General features: G+C 35.5%; 1 protein-coding gene across 10 annotated transcripts in view; it reads left to right on the forward strand.

The window, feature by feature from the left end:
- Positions 1 to 17,140, forward strand: part of CWC27 (CWC27 spliceosome associated cyclophilin) — a 246,698-nt gene that overhangs the window by 176,265 nt on the left and 53,293 nt on the right. For all 10 annotated transcript variants that reach the window (XR_012330708.1, XR_012330707.1, XR_012330709.1 and 7 more), the window contains one exon: positions 1,909 to 2,012. Coding sequence is in view for 3 of the 10 variants with exons in the window: in XM_073802154.1 (XP_073658255.1) it covers positions 1,909 to 2,012 (104 nt within the window). In the remaining 7 variants the exon portion in view is untranslated. The remainder of the gene's footprint in view (positions 1 to 1,908; positions 2,013 to 17,140) is intronic.

Here is a 17,140-nt window from a genome sequence, read left to right on the forward strand (position 1 = left end):
AGCTGCTTCCCACTAGCTATCTACCTTACGTTTGGTAGTGTATATATGTCCATGCCTCTCTCGGTGAAAGGCTTTTTTAATGAATAATGTTTTAAAACAAAGGATGTTTTCTTTATCTGTTAACATTGTTTGAAGAGCTTAGTCCTATAATTGCTACTCTAGAAACAGATAAAATATCTAAACCCTAACATGCTAGCAGCCCTCAGAATGCCTATGAAGATATTCTATAGAATTTATAGTTTTTCCTTAAAACTCGTCATTTAGCAACTATGGTAATGTATATATTTTCCACTGTTGTCCATGTGGGCAGTAAATTTTGCAGAAACATATAAGGCACTTTTCACTATCATTTTTTGGCAATAACTGCCTTTGTTTCTTGCAGATTTTTTTTTTCTTTTTTTTTTTTTTTTTTTGCAGATATTTTGACGTCACCTGTCTTTATTGAGCTTAGGTTCTAGACCACCAAAACCTACTTAATTTTTTCACGAACCATGGTCTTGATATTTTAGATAAATTCTGGAGCCTCCAAGTTGCTGTGATTCTTTATTATATTTGTTATTCACATATTGAACTATCACACACATTTTTCCTTAGGAAATGTAATTACAGTTGGCCCTTGAGCAACACAGCTTTGAACTTTGTGGGTCCACTTATATGTGAATTTCTTTCAGTAAATACGTACTACAGTTCTAGACCAACTGCAGTTGGTTGCATAACCACCAGTGTTGAGGGAGAGCTGGCTGTGAAGTTATGAGTGGATTTTCAACCGCCCAGAGGGTTGGTGCCCCTAACACTCATGCTGTTTAAGGGTCAACTGTATTTTAGTACTGAATTCAATGTACCAGCATCTTAATTAGAAACTTGAGTTTTTCAGACAAGGTAGTACTTTATCCCATTTCACAGTTATGTACTTTTTAAAACTACAGAATAAAAAAACATTTCTCTAATTTCTGATTCTCTGCTCAAATTCTGAAGCAAACTGTTAAGGTATAGCCAGGGGACAATGTGATTAAAATTTCAGGCACCTGCTGTTTCCTCTTACCTACAAATGGCATTGGAGCCAAAAATAAAAATATCAGAGAAATAGTCCCTTTTTTACAAAAACACACTCAACATGATATTTATATCCTACTTCTTTCACTTAACAATGGCATATAATATTTCATGTGTATAATTTTAATAATAGTGTAATCACATATTCACTGCTTTTTACCAAATTTATCTAGCTCCTTATTAATAGACATTTAACATGTTTCCATTTTTCACTTGTATGAATATTGCTGCAGTGCACATCTTTTGTATAAGCCAGTTTCAGTGTTTCAGATTATTTTTCTACATGTATTCCCAGTATTGGAATTATTGAATCAAAGGGAATGATCATTTTAAAGTTTCTGATATGTATAAAAAACTTTCCAAAGATGTCACTCCAATTTACGCACCTTCCAACAATTAACATGTTCATTCATTTCACCTTCCCCAGCATTGACATTTTTATATTTTTGGAAATTTGTTCAATACTATTTGTTTTTGGTGTTTTGGTTTTGATTTCACATGTCTTAGTGAAGTACCTCCCTATCTTGTGGACACTAAAAACTTAGCTATTAGTAAGCATGCATTTTAAAGTTTAAACGTCTTCTACGTAAACAAACTTATTTTCCCCAAATCAGAAAATAGTCACATATCCCTGAGGGAAAATGTCAGTGCAAGTGCAAATGGGGCAATGTCAAGGTTTGTGAATATCAATCACTGTTGCAGCTGGAAGGCAGTTTTGTTATTTTCCTTCAAAATGAAAAAAATTAAGTGTTTTACATCCTGGAAGGATATTTTCTTTTCTACCAAATTTAAGTGTCTCTTCTGAAATTATATTTATCCTTATCAGGAAACTTAGCAGTCTAATTGTTATTTCAGACCCTTGCGCTGCTGAACCAGTTTAAATCTAAACTCACTCAAGCAATTGCTGAAACTCCTGAAAATGACATTTCTGAAACAGAAGTAGAAGATGATGAAGGATGGTAAGGCCTTTGATTTCTTTATATTACCATGAACAAACAAGCTCAAAGCAGAGACACTATTAGGATATTTCTACTGTATCATCCCTTTTTTTTGTCAGACTTTACCTTCCATTATACCCTCATCATTATAGGACCTCGGCACCGTTTTACTTCATTGCAGTTCAGTAAGCATTTATTTAGTGCTTGGTGTATTCCCAGTATTGTGCTAGCCAGTAGAAAATACACAGGAAATATATGACCCTATCCTTGCCCTAAATAACTTTCTAATATTGTGGAAAAGATAAGACTCACATTAAACAGCTAGAAAACAGCCTTAAAAGATTCTGAGTCATTAACTTTTTACACTTTGCCACAAACATTTTAGAACTCATTAGTCCATTTCATAATCCTACCAAGTTCCTCTTCAAATTATGACCTATAGGATCCTAGCAATACATGCATAGTTAACTTATTTTTATCTTTGGATATTTTTCAGCTTTTATTTAAGACACTGATAAGAAATAAAGGGATTAATGACTTGTATGTGTCCTGTGCTTAGCACTTTATCCTATACTGGCAAAAAGGAAAAAAAAGGAGTAAGCACTGTGCTTTTCTCTTCTCACACTCCTCTGCCCTCCAGCTGACTCCACATGTAGTATATTAGGCCTCCCCGCACCTAACTGCCTCCACGCCCGCACTACACCCTGGCTCAGGCACATTGCTGTGAGCAAGCCAGTGGGTCACCCCCCACACATGACTCACCCTCTGGAGCCTCTGAACTGTCACATGTGCCATTACCCCAACCCAGAATCATAGCCTCACTCCTCTCTGCCAAACAGCATCTCTCCCCTATTTCAAAACTCTGTTCAACACTCCCATCCTCCAGGAAACCAGTCAGCAAGATTTGTTGAGCACTCACAAATCTAGAGGGTGGAGGAAAGAGGGCTGGAACACATATTAAAAAAGACATAAAAACACTTATTAAGAAAACATTTGAGCAAGTAAGGCTCTGCAACTATATATAACTTTAATCAAAAGGGCCGGGTGATGATGATTTGAATGGGATGAATCCTACCTACCATACGATCCTGGAAATACTTGTATATTTCTCGATATGTGATTTCTGTATGGTCTGGGTTATGATGCCAATTTTTGTAAAACCCTTGGTCTCTTTTAATAGGTTTCTATTACTTATGTGTATTTGTTTATACTTAAATTCAAAGTCGCTTAAGACAGAAGCTGGCTCCTCCCATAGTTCTTTGCCAAAGGTGAAGGCTCAGTGAGTGTTGAATGACCCATAGAGATAAATGCACTTGCACAGAAAAACTTTGTTTTTTTATATGACTGGACAGGTTTAGTTTTATTTTGGATTCTTTGAATGTCTCAAAATATCTTTCAAATGTTTTGGGTTCAGCCACTACACACAAAAAAATGTTTTGCCAAGTCCTCTTCCCCTTATTTTTGAATCCATATGCATTTTTTAAGGAAATATGATCCATGTGTTTCTGATTCATTTACACTTAACTCATCAAGATGGTGTTTTGTAAGAGCAGTTTGATGCCCAATAAGTTTTTTTAACCTTCTTTTAAGCCATTTAAGTCCTTTTTTATTGAACAGGAAAGTCACCAACAAATTTAAACCCAGAAGTTTCATTTGAAACTCATAACCCACAGGATTCAAATTTACTTTCAACTTGGCAAGACCATTTACCTTCCCAAGGTTCTTCCTAGTCCCTTGGTTCAGTGTCCTCTCAGTTTGAATTCCTCATTAGCATCAGATATCAATTAGTGTTTTTGAAAGTGTCATTCTTGTTTTTGATGTGATTTCACAATACAATCAGTGTTCTAACATCCTCATTAGAGAGTTAAACAAATGGGGAAACTTCACCAGATTGGGGGAAAAAAAGACCACTGGTCAATGACATTGGCTAGTTCTCCATCTGGGGAATAAAAATAAGTGGTAAAGGAAGGGGAAGTAGGGTAAAGGAACCATTACCAGGGGTTCCTTTCTGCTTGCAATTGCAGTCACCTAACCAGAAAGTCAGAACTCTACACTATGTACCTACATACTTTTTGTATATTTTTTTAATCTAACATCTAATTAAAGTACCTTTAGTATTCTTACAGAATACATGGGGGCACTTATATACAGCCTTTTTGTTGCATTGTAGAATACTGAAATTTTGTAACCTGATAAGCAACAGCATCACTTCTGTTCATAAATAAACCAGTTCAGCTTTATCAAGTCCCTGGTGATTTAGATCATCTCTCATAAAGTATACTCCACTCGGAAAAGAAGTCTTGTATTCAAAATGATTTATAGCAAATATTATGACTTCATGGCATGTGCATGTGTGTTATGCATAAATTACATGGTTCCCAGACTATTTTGTAGGTCACGCTTGCCGCTTTTCTAAGAAGTGAAAGTCAGCCAGTGCTGTACTACACCGTCAGGGTCTGTTATCTGAGGTAAAATGATTGCTTCTAAGACATTTTTATGTGTCCACATGAGTGACCACACATTGAGGGATCATTTTCATTTTCTGTCAAGATAGAAACCATTACCAATTTGTTATGTTTTCTTTTACTTGGCAAACTGTTCTATTCACATTTTTGGCTGAGCTGCTGTATTGGCATAGTATACAACAGACATTTGGGTACCATTCAGCAGCATTCTACTTTTTATGCAAAAAAAAAAAAAAAAAGTGGGAGGGGGAGAGACAGAAAAGAAATATGATTCTATTGTAAACACTGTATATGGTGTTTGATAATTATTCCCAGATTTCACTGTCTAACAAGGCATTTAAGGAAGTGTTATTAGTAGATCTAAGCTGAAATGCATGATAGAAATTTTTCACTCAAAATTATTATCATTCTTCCTTTGTTGGGATATATACTGCCAATATTTGATAGTGGTAGTGACGGGCACCAGATTCTAGTATAGCAGCTAAAGGAGACTCTTTGCCACTACATTCCTTCATCCCACAGCATCACACACTCTTATAGCTATAGAAACCTTCTTCAAACATGGATTTTATAAAACCAATTAGATACATAGCAGGAGTTATCAGCCAAAGGATTCATATGACCATGTGGATGAAGTCCATATGCCATTTTGGGTTTGGTTAGATAAAGCTTGGTTAGCTCCCAAAAAAAGTTTTGAGAGCTGTCTGACAGGGCAGTAGAGAGACTTATAAAAAAGAAAGCCACCTGCTCCTTACACAACAAAATTGGCATTCTAAGGGGAGGGAAAAAATTAAATCTATGAGAGTAGACTGCAGTCTTGTGACCATTAACTATTCACTACTATGTTTCATTGAAAATTCTTTCCAGATTGTTAACATAAAACTTCACAACAAACATACAAGATAAAATAATAAACAATATAAATGTCTATCTGCCTTCCTCCCTTTTCCTCTCTCTCCCCCTCACCACTTTCCCTTAGTACATACAGTATTCAGTAATATAAGAATAGGAAAACACTAACAATTGCATGGTTGCCTCAAGTAAATATTTTAATTTTTTTATTATATAAAGAAAAGATATTCACTGTAGAAAAACCAGAGTATAGATCCCGCAAAAGAAGTAAATTAAATCACCTGTGATCCCAAACTCAACAATAAATACTATTAATTTATACACACATATATATATATATGTGTGTGTGTATATATATACCCTTCACATACTTTTATGCATATTTTAAGCAGAAATGAGATCACATAATACTACAGTTTTATAACTTGGTTTTTTTCCCTCAGCAATATATAGTGAGTACTTTTCCTTGCCATACGTAATTTTATGATATACTGTTTGAATTCTGTACTGTGACCATATAGTATTCCATTATATGCTGAACCATGGTTTACTTGATCAGCACCATGTTGTCAGATATTTAGGCTCTTTCCTAAATGTTTTTATTATTATACACAGCACTGTAATGAACATCCTTATATCTATGTCATTGCTGCTTTTCTCAGGACAAATTTCTAAAACTGGAATTGCTTAGTCAGTGGGTATGCATGTTAGGCTCTGCTAAATATTTTCAAATGGCCCTACCAAAATGTCATTCCAATTTATACTCCCAAGTAAATATCATTTTTATGACTTGCTTTTAGGGCTGTTAGAATCATAAGAATTAATTAAGGTACTTCGTAGCATTTGAGAATAACATTTTAGAAGAAGTGCTTTGCCCTTGTAAACTTTTAAAAAATACACAGTCTGGTTTGCTTCTGTTTTTAATATAGCTGGTACAAATTCCAATGTAACTCCGCAAGATCATCAGCTCTAAGTATTCTTGTTCTTGGTGCTAAAAAAGGCTCCAGGATAATCCTATGGGTTAGAACTTTATGATCTAGATTTTTTTTTCAGTTTTATTACTACACCTTGGCTTGCATTAAAAATCAGTCTTGTCTATCAGCCAGACAGTTTGTTTCTGCTAAAGACTGGAGTTCTGAGAACCAAGTTAGCATAGCATGGAAGCAACAAGTACCAGTTGTCTTGAGTATCCAAAACAGTGAAAAACAGTGAAAACTTAATAATGCAGATGTTAAAAAAAAAAAAAGAGATTATAAACTGTTAGACCCATTTAGACCTCGTTATAAGATACCATTAAAGGATGTAGCCTCATTTCATTGTTAATATTGGCAAAGCTTTAAACACCTTTTATATGTAATACTATAGTGACAGATGTAATACATATTGTATATGATTTGGTCATGTATTGAGTGAAAGGTGCTGTGACAACAAATCAATATTTTAATTATAGTCCCCACTTCATTCAAGCAGGACATTGCCAGGCATGGGTAACAAGCTGGTGTAGACAAACACAAATACAGCTCTAAGGAGACTGTGAGACTGATGAAAGCCCAGGTTAGCCAAGTGAGAGAACTTTACCCTTTAGTGTAGGTGGGACAGCAGGTCTCAAACTGTTGGTCTCTGGACCACTTTTATACTCTTAAAAATTACTGAGGACCCCAAAGAGCTTTTGTTATGTGAAATATATTTATTGATATTTACCTTATTAGAAATTAATACTAAGAAATTTTAAATCACTTCAAAATAACAATAATGAACCTATTACATGTTAACATAAATAACATATTTTTATGAAGAATAATTACATTTTCAAAGCAGAAAATATAGTGAGAAGAGTGGTATTGATTTACTTTTTTTCATATCTCTAATGTCTAGCGTAACAGGAGCAGCTGGATTCTCATATCTGCTTCTGCATTTCACTCTGTTTTGATCTCATATTTACATTATGTGTTCTCTGAAATTTTTCACTGTACATTCATGAGAGGATGAGAATAATGAGGGCAAATAATGTCTTAGTATTCATACAAAAATAATTTTGACATTGCAGGCACAGTGATCCCCAGTACTTTGAGAACTGCTGGGTTATAGCATATCTAGTCACTGTGTGTGTCATGATGGTCCTTATTTATCAGAGGTTATGACCCAATCTGTAGGTCCTGGGAAGCTTCATTCCAGATCCTGGTTTGTGATCCTTGTTCTCAAGTGATACCAAAGTAGTGCTTTCTGAATTAAATGTGCCCAGCACCATTGGCCTAGACCTGTTACAGCACAATTCTTACCACTTCCACAGCAACCCCTTACTGGCCCTCAACTGCTTTGGAATGGTCTGTGGCATGCCAGTTTGATTTTATTGTTCTTGTTTGTTTTTCCCCAGCTCAATTACATTGAGATATTAATATATAACATTGTTTAAGGAGTACAGTATAATGATTTGATACACAAATATATTGTGAAATGTGTACCACAGTAAGGTTAGTTAACACATCCTTCACCTCACATAATTACCATTTTGTTGCTGGACCCCCCAGAACTTATCCATCTTATAACTGAAAATTTAAACCCTTTGACCAGAATCTCATTTCCTCCACCCCCTAACCCCTGACAACCACCATTCTACTCTTTGTTTCCATGATTTCAGTGTTTTGGGATTCCACATATACGTGGGATCATAAACTATTTGTCTTTCTCTATCTAGTTTATTTCATTACTTAGCATAATGCCCTCAAGGTTTTTCTTCTATAAGGTTGGCCATAAGATCTTATGGAAAAACCTGAACGAACTTTTTGGCCAACCTAATATTTTATGCCTGAATAATATTTCATTGCATATATATGTATGTGTGTGTGTGTGTGTGTATATATATATATATATATATATATCACATTTTCTTTCTCCATTTATTTGTCGATGGACACTTAGGTTGTTTTCATGTCTTGGCTATAGTGAATAATGCTACAATGAACATGGTAGTGCAGCTATCTCTTTAAGACAGTGATTTTGTTTCCTTCAGATATATACATAGAAGTGGGATTGATGGATCATATGGTAATTCTATTTTTAATTTCTTGAGGAACCTCCATACTATTTCCACAGTGCTGTACCAAATTACATTCCCACCAACAGTACATAATGGTTCCCTTTTCTCCACATCCTCACCAGCATTTGTTACTGATTCTCTTTTTGACAGTAGCCATTCTAACCGGTATAGGGTGTTATATCATTGTGGTTTTGATTTGTATTCCCTTCTGATTAGTGATGCTGAGCATTTTTTCATGTACTTGTTGACCATTTGTATGTCTTCTTTGGAGAAATGTCTATTCAGATCCTCTGCCCATTTTTCAGTAAGATTGGTTTTAATTGCTTTTGAGTTATGTAAGTTCCTTATATATTTTGGATATTAACCCCTTATCAGTATATAGTTTGCTAATATATTCTCCTTTTCATTTTGTTGATTTCTTTTTCCCACAGGGAAGGTGTTTAGTTTTAAATGTAGTCCTACTTCTTAACATTTGCTTTTGTTGCTGTGCTTTTGATGTCATATCCAAAAAGTGTTTGCCATGACCAATGTCAAGGAGCTTTTTTCTTATGTTTTCTTCTAGGAGTTTTACTGTTTCAGGTCTTATGTTTAAATCCTTAATCATTTCGAGTTAATTTTTGTGAATGGTATTATATGAATTAAGGGTCCAATTTCATTCTTTTGCATGTGAATATCCAGTTTTCCCAGAACCATTTGTTGAAGAAACTGTCCTTACCCCATTGGGTATTACTGGTTCCCTTGTCAAATATTGGGTTGGCCATAAAAGTTCATTTGGGTTTTTCTGTAAGATGTTACAGAAAAACCTGAACGAACTGTTATGGCCAACCCAATATTAGTTAACCATATATGCATGGGTTTATTTCTGGGTTCTTGATTCTGTTTCACTGGTCTGTGTGTCTGTTTTTATGCCAGTACCATACTGTTTTGATTACTACAGATTTGTATTAGAGTTTGAAATCAGGAAATGTGATACCTTCAGCTTTATTCTTGTTTCTCAGAATTGCTTTGGCTGTTCTGAGTCTTTTGTGGTTCCATACAAATTTTAGGGGGGTTTTTTTCCTGCAAAAAAATACATGCCATTGGAATTTTGATTGAAATTGTATTGAATCTATAGAAGACCTTCGATGGTATAGACATTTTAAAAATATTAACTCTTCTGATCCATGAGATATCTTTCCATTTATTTGTGTCTTCTTCAATTTCCTTCATCAGTGTCTTACAGTTTTTGGTGTATAGATCTTTTACTTCCTTGGTTAAATTTATCCCTAAGCATTCTTTTTTTATGCCACTGAAAATGGGATTTTTAAAATTTCTTTTTCAGATAGTTCATTGTTACTTTACAGAAATGTTTTGATTTTGTACATTGATTTCATATCATGAAATTTTATGAAATTCATTTATTAGTTCCTATGGCTTTTGGTTGGAGTCTTTAGAATTTTCTATGTATAAGATCATGTCATCAGCAGACAGAGAAAATTTTACTCCTCCTTTCCAATTTGGATACCTTATTTTTTTTTTCCTTAATTGTTTGGGCTAGGACTTCCAGTATGGTGTTGAATAGTTGTGGTAATAGTGGGCACTCATGTCTTGTTACCAGTCTTAGAAGGAAAGCTTTCAACCTTTCAGCACTGAGTATGATGTTTGCTGTAGGGTTTGCAATATATGGCCTTTATCTTGTTAAGTAATGTTCCTTCTATAACCGATGTATTAAGAGTGTTTATCATGAAAGGATGTTGAATTTTATCAAATGCTTTTCCTGTGTCTATTGCAATCATGCTTTAATTTTTTGTCTTTCATTCTATTAATGTGGTATATAACATTTATTGGTTTGCATATGTTGAACCATCCATACATCTCAGGGATAAATCACACTTGATCGTGGTGTGTGATGCTTTTAATGTGCTGTTGAATTCAGTTAGCTAGTAATTTGTTGAGAATTTTGCATCCATACTGATCAGAAATATTGGCCAATAGTTTTAATTTCTTGTAGTGTCCTTATCTGACTTTGGCATCAAAGTAATTCTGGCCTCATAAAATGAGGCTGGAAGTGTTGCCTCCCCTTCAATTTTTTGGAACAGTTTGAGAATAATCGATTCTTCTTTAAATGTATGGTAGAATTTGCCCATGAAGCCATCTGGTCCTGAGCTTTTCTTTGTTGGGAGGTTTGTGATTACTGATTCAGTCTTTTTACTTGTTATTGATCTGTTCAGATTTTCTATTTCTTCATGATTCACACAGTAGTCTCATGCTCCATTGTATTTCTGTGGCATCAGTTGTAGTGTTTCCACTTTCATTTCTAATTTTATTTGAGTCCTCTCTCTCTTTTTCTTGGTAAGTCTGGCTAAAGGGTTATCAATTTTATTTTTCAAAAAAACCACCTCTTAGATATGTTGATCTTTTCTATTATTCTTTCCTCTATTTCATTTATTTCTGCTCTGATCTTTGTTATCTCCTTTTATCTGCTAACTTTGGCTTAGTTTGTTCTTCTTTTTCTAGTCCCTTGAGGTGTAAAGTTAGGTTGTTTATTTGAGATCTTTTTTTGTTTAACGTATGCATTTATCACTATAAATGTTCCTCTTAGTACTACTTTTGCTACATAAGTTTTGCAATGTTGTGTTTCCATTTTTATTTGTTTCAAGATATATTTTGATTTTCTTTTTGATTTCAACTTTGACCGATTTGTTGTTCAGGAGTATGTAGTTTAATTTTCCACTTATTTGTGAATTTTCCAGTTTTCTTCCTCGTCATTGATTTATAGTTTCATACCATTGTGGTTGGGAAAGACACTTGGTATGATTTCACTGTTTCTAAATTTGCTAAGACTTGTTTTGTGACCTAATGGATGATCTAACCTAGAGGATGTTCTGTGTCCACTGGAGAAGATTGTGTATTTTGCTGCTGTTGGATGGAATATTCTGTATACGTCTGTTAAGTCTTTAAGGTATAGTTTAAGCCCAAGGTTTCCTTGTTGATTTTCTGCCTGGATGATCTATCCATTGTTGAAAGTAGGGTATTGAAATCCCTTACTGTGGTTGTATTGTCATCTGTTTCTCCCTTAAGATCTGTTAGCATCTGCTTAATATTTTAGGTGCTCTGATGTTGGGTACATATATATTTACAATTGTTATATCCTCTCAGTGAATTGGTCCCTTTATCATTATATAGTAACCTTTTTTGTCTCCTGTTATCATTTTTTCCTTAAAGTTTATTTTGTCCGATATAAGTATAGCTACCCTTGCTTTCTTTTCGTTTCCATTTGTGTAGAATATCTTTTTCAATCCCTTCACTTTAAGCCTCTGTGTGTCCTTGAATCTGAAGTGAGTCTCTTGTAGGCAGCATATAATTGGGTCTATTTTTTTTTCCATCCAGCCATTCTATACCTTTTGATTAAAAATTCAATCCATTTACATATAAAGTAATTATTGATAGGTAAGAATTTACTATGCTTAATCTTGTTATTTGTTTTCTACCTGTTCTGTATATCTTTTGTTCCTTTCTTTCTTGCTGTCTTCCTTTGTGAGTTGATGATTTTCCATACTGGTGTACTTTGATTCCCTTCTCTTTATCTTGTGAGTATCTGTTATAGGTTTTTGTTTTGTGGTTACCCTGAGGCTTACTTAAAACATTCTGTAGATATAACAGTCTATTATAAGCATCTGATAACAGTTTAACTTTGATCACATTCCAAAACTCTGCTCTTTTACTCCCCACATTTTGTTTTTGATGTCACAAATTACATCATCTTATATTGTGTATCCAGTAACAAATTATTGTAACTATAGTTGTTTTTAGTACTTTTGTCCTTTAACGTTTAGAGAGTTAAGTAGCTACCACACCACTATATTACAGTACTAGAGTATTTTCAATCTAACTATATACTCATCTTTACCAGTGTGTTGTATGTTTTCATGTTAATAACTAGCATCTTTTTGTTTCAGCTGAAGAATTCATTTCAGCATTTCTTGTAAGGCAGGTTTTGTGATGATAAACTCCATCCATTTTTGTTTGTTTGGGAAAGTTTTTATCTCACCTTCACTTCTGAAGGACAACTTTGTTGAGTAAAGTATCCTTGGTTGGCAGTTCTTTCTTTCAGCACTTTAAATGTATCATGTCACTGTCCCCTGGCCTGCAATGTTTCTGCTGACAAATCTGCTGATAGCCTTATGGGGGTTGCCTTGTATGAAAGACGTCTTTTCTCTAGCTGCTTTTAAAATTCATTTTCTTTTATTGTAGACAGTTTTACTGTAATGCATCTTAGAGAAGATTGTTCTAAATTGGAGAGCTTCCCTGGTGGCGCAGTGGTTGACAGTCCGCCTGCTGATGCAGGGGACACGGGTTCATGCCCCATTCCAGGAAGATCCCAAATTCCACGGAGCGGCTGGGCCTGTGAGCCATGGCTGCACGGCCTGCACATCCAGAGCCTGTGCTCCGCAACGGGAGAGGACACAACAGTGAGAGGCCCGCGTACCACAAAAAAAATAATAAATAAAATAAATTAAATTGGAATTATGGGGTGACCTATTAGCTTCATAAACTTGTATGTCCAAATCTCTCCCCAGATGTAGGAAGTTCAAAGCCATCATTTTTTTTTTTTAAACATCTTTATTGGAGTATGACTGCTCTACAATGGTGTGTTAGTTTCTGCTTTATAACAAAGTGAATCAGTCATACATATACATATGTTCCCATATCTCTTCCCTCTTGCATCTCCCTCCCTACCACCCGCCCTATCCCACCCCTCCAGGTGGTCACAAAGCACTGAACTGATCTCCCTGTACTATGCTGCTGCTTCCCACTAGCTATCTACCCTACGTTTGGTAGTGTACACATGTCCATGCCACTCTCTCACTTTGTCACAGCTTACCCTTCCCCCTCCCCATATCCTCAAGTCCGTTCTCTAGTAGGTCTGTGTCTTTATTCCTGTCTTGCCTCTAGGTTCTTCATGACCTTTTTTTTTTTCTTAGATTCCATATATATGTGTTAGCATACGGTATTTGTTTTTCTCTTTCTGACTTACTTCACTCTGTATGACAGACTCTAGGTCCATCCACCTCACTACAAATAACTCAACTTCGTTTCCTTTTATGGCTGAGTAATATTCCATTGTATATATGTGCCACATCTTGTTTATCCATTCATCTGTTGATGGACACTTAGGTTGCTTCCATGTGCTGGGTAAATAGTGCTGCAATGAACATTGTGGTACATGACTCTTTCTGAATTATGGTTTTCTCAGGGTATATGCCCACTCGTGGGATTGCTGGGTCATATGGTAGTTCTATTTTTAGTTTTTTAACAAACCTCCATACTGTTCTCCATAGTGGCTGTATCAACTTACATTCCCACCAACAGTGCAAGAGGGTTCCGTTTTCTCCACATCCTCTCCAGCATTTATTGTTTCTAGATTTTTTGATGATAGCCATTCTGACCGGTGTGAGGTGATATCTCATTGTAGTTTTGGTTTGCATTTCTCTAATGATTAATGATGTTGAGCATTCATTCATGAGTTTGTTGGCAATCTGTATATCTTCTTTGGAGAAATGTCTGTTTAGGTCTTCTGCCCAGTTTTGGACTGGGATGTTTGTTTTTTTGATATTGAGCTGCATGAACTGCTTGTAAATTTTGGAGATTAATCCTTTGTCAGCTGCTTCATTTGCAAATATTTTCTCCCATTCTGAGGGTTGTCTTTTGGCCTTGTTTATGGTTTCCTTTGCTGTGCAAAAGCTTTTAAGTTTCATTAGGTCCCATTTGTTTATTTTTGCTTTTACTTCCATTTCTCTAGGAGGTGGGTCAAAACGGATCTTGCTGTGATTTATGTCATAGAGTGTTCTGCCTATGTTTTCCTCTAAGAGTTTGATAGTGTCTGGCCTTACATTTAGGTCTTTAATCCGTTCTGAGTTTATTTTTGTTTTTGGTGTTAGGGAGTGTTGCAATTTCATTCTTTTACATGTACCTGTCCAGTTTTCCCAGTACCACTTATTGAAGAGGTTGTCTTTTCTCCATTGTATATTCTTGCCTCCTTTATCAAAGGTAAGGTGACCATATGTGCGTGGGTTTATCTCTGGGCTTTCTATCCTGTTCCATTGATCTATATATCTGTTTTTGTGCCAGTACCATACTGTATTGATTACTGTAGCTTTGTAGTATAGTCTGAGGTCAGGGAGCCTGATTCCTCCAGCTCTGTTTTTCTTTCTCAAGATTGCTTTGGCTATTCAGGGTCTTTTGCATTTCCATACAAATTGTAAAATTTTTTGTTCTAGTTCTGTGAAAAATGCCATTGATAGTTTGATAGGGATTGCATTGAATCTGTACATTGCTTTGGGTAGTAGAGTCATTTTCACAATGTTGATTCTTCCAATCCAAGAACATGGTATATCTCTCCATCTATTTGTATCATCTTTAATTTCTTTCATCAGTGTCTTATAATTTTCTGCATACAGGTCTTTTGTCTCCTTAGGTAGGTTTATTCCTAGATATTTTATTCTCTTTGTTGCAATGGTAAATGGGAGTGTTTTCTTAATTTCTCTTTCAGATTTTTCATCATTAGTGTACAGGAATGCAAAAGATTTCTGTACATTAATTTTGTATCCTGCTACTTTACCAAATTCATTGATTAGCTCTAGTAGTTTTCTGGTAGCATCTTTAGGATTCTCTATGTATAGTATCATGTCATCTGCAAACAGTGACAACTTTACTTTTTTCTTTTCCGGTACGCAGGCCTCTCACTGTTGTGGCCTCTTCCATTGTAGAGCACAGGCTCTGGACGCGCAGTCTCAGCGGCCATGGCTCACAGGCCTAGCCGCTTCACAGCATGTGGGATCTCCCGGACTGGGGTATGAAACCGTGTCCCCTGTATTGACAGGCAGACTCTCAACCACTGCGCCACCAGGGAAGCCCACTTCTTCTTTTCCAATTTGGATTCCTTTTATTTCTTTTTCTTCCCTGATTGGTGTGGCTAAAACTTCCAGAACTATGTTGAATAATAGTGGTGAGAGTGGGCAACCTTGTCTTGTACCTGATCTTAGTAGAAATGGTTTCAGTTTTTCACCATGGAGGACGATGTTGGCTGTGGATTTATCATATATGGCCCTTATTATTTTGAGGAAAGTTCCCTCTATGCCTACTTTCTGCAGGGTTTTTATCATAAATGGGTGTTGAATTTTGTCAAAAGCTTTCTCTGCATCTATTGAGATGATCATATGGTTTTTCTCCTTCAATTTGTTAATATGGTGTATCACATTGATTGATTTGCGTATATTGAAGAATCCTTGCGTTCCTGGGATAAACCCCACTTGATCATGGTGTATGATCCTTTTAATGTGGTGTTGAATTCTGTTTGCTAGTATTTTGTTGAGGAATTTTGCATCTATGTTCCTTAGTGATATTGGCCTGTAGTCTTCTTTCTTTGTGACATCTTTGTCTGGTTTTGGTGTCAGGGTGATGGTGGCCTCGTAGAATGAGTTTGAGAGTGTTCCTCCCTCTGCTATATTTTGGAAGAGTTTGAGAAGGATAGGTTAGCTCTTCTCTAAATGTTTGATAGAATTCACTGGTGAAGCCATCTGGTCCTGGGCTTTTGTTTGTTGGAAGATTTTTAATCACAGTTTCAATTTCAGTGCTTGTGACTGGTCTGTTCATATTTTCTATTTCTTCCTGGTTCAGTCTCAGAACGTTGTGCATTTCTAAGCATTTGTCCGGTTCTTCCAGGTTGTCCATTTTATTGGCATAGAGTTGCTTGTAGTAATCTCTCATGATCCTTTGTATTTCTGCAGTGGCAGTTGTTACTTCTTTTTCATTTCTAATTCTATTGATTTGAGTCTTCTCCCTTTTTTTCTTGATGAGTCTGGCTAATGGTTTATCAATTTTGTTTATCTTCTCAAAGAACCAGATTTTAGTTTTATTGATCTTTGCTATCGTTTCCTTCATTTCTTTTTCATTTATTTCTGCTCTGATATTTATGATTTCTTTCCTTCTGCTAACTTTGGGGGGTTTTTTTGTTCTTCTTTCTCTAATTGCTTTAGGTGTAAGGTTAGGTTGTTTATTTGAGATGTTTCTTGTTTCTTAAGGTAGGATTATATTGCTATAAACTTCCCTCTTAGAACTGCTTTTGCTGCATCCCATAGGTTTTGGGTCATCGCGTTTTCATTGTCATTTGTTTCTAGGTATTTTTTGATTTCCTCTTTGATTTCTTCAGTGATCTCTTGGTTATTAAGTAATGTATTGTTTAGGCTCCATGTGCTTGTATTTTTTACAGATCTTTTCCTGTAATTGATATCTAGTCTCATAGCGTTGTGGTCAGCAAAGATATTTGATACGATTTCAATTTTCTTAAACTTACCAAGGCTTGATTTGTGACCCAAGATATCTCTTCTGGAGAATGTTCCATGAGCACTTGAGAAGAATGTGTATTCTGTTGTTTTGGGATGGAATGTCCTATAAATATCAATTAAGTCCATCTTGTTTAATGTATCACTTAAAGCTTGGGTTTCCTTATTTCTTTTCATTGTGGATGATCTGTCCATAGGTGAAAGTGGGGTGTTAAAGTCCCCTACTATGATTGTGTTACTGTTGATTTCCCCTTTTATGGGTGTTAGCATTTGCCTTATGTATTGAGGTGCTCTTATGTTGGGTGCATAAATATTTACAATTGTTATATCTTCTTTTTGGATCTATCCCCTGATCATTATGTAGTATCCTTCTTTGTCTCTTGTAATAGTCTTTATTTTAAAGTCTATTTTGTCTGATATGAGAATTGCTACTCCAGCTTTCTTTTGATTTCCATTTGCGTGGAATATCTT

The sequence above is a fragment of the Tursiops truncatus genome, chromosome 3 (assembly GCF_011762595.2).
Source record: "Tursiops truncatus isolate mTurTru1 chromosome 3, mTurTru1.mat.Y, whole genome shotgun sequence".
NCBI lineage: Eukaryota > Metazoa > Chordata > Mammalia > Artiodactyla > Delphinidae > Tursiops > Tursiops truncatus.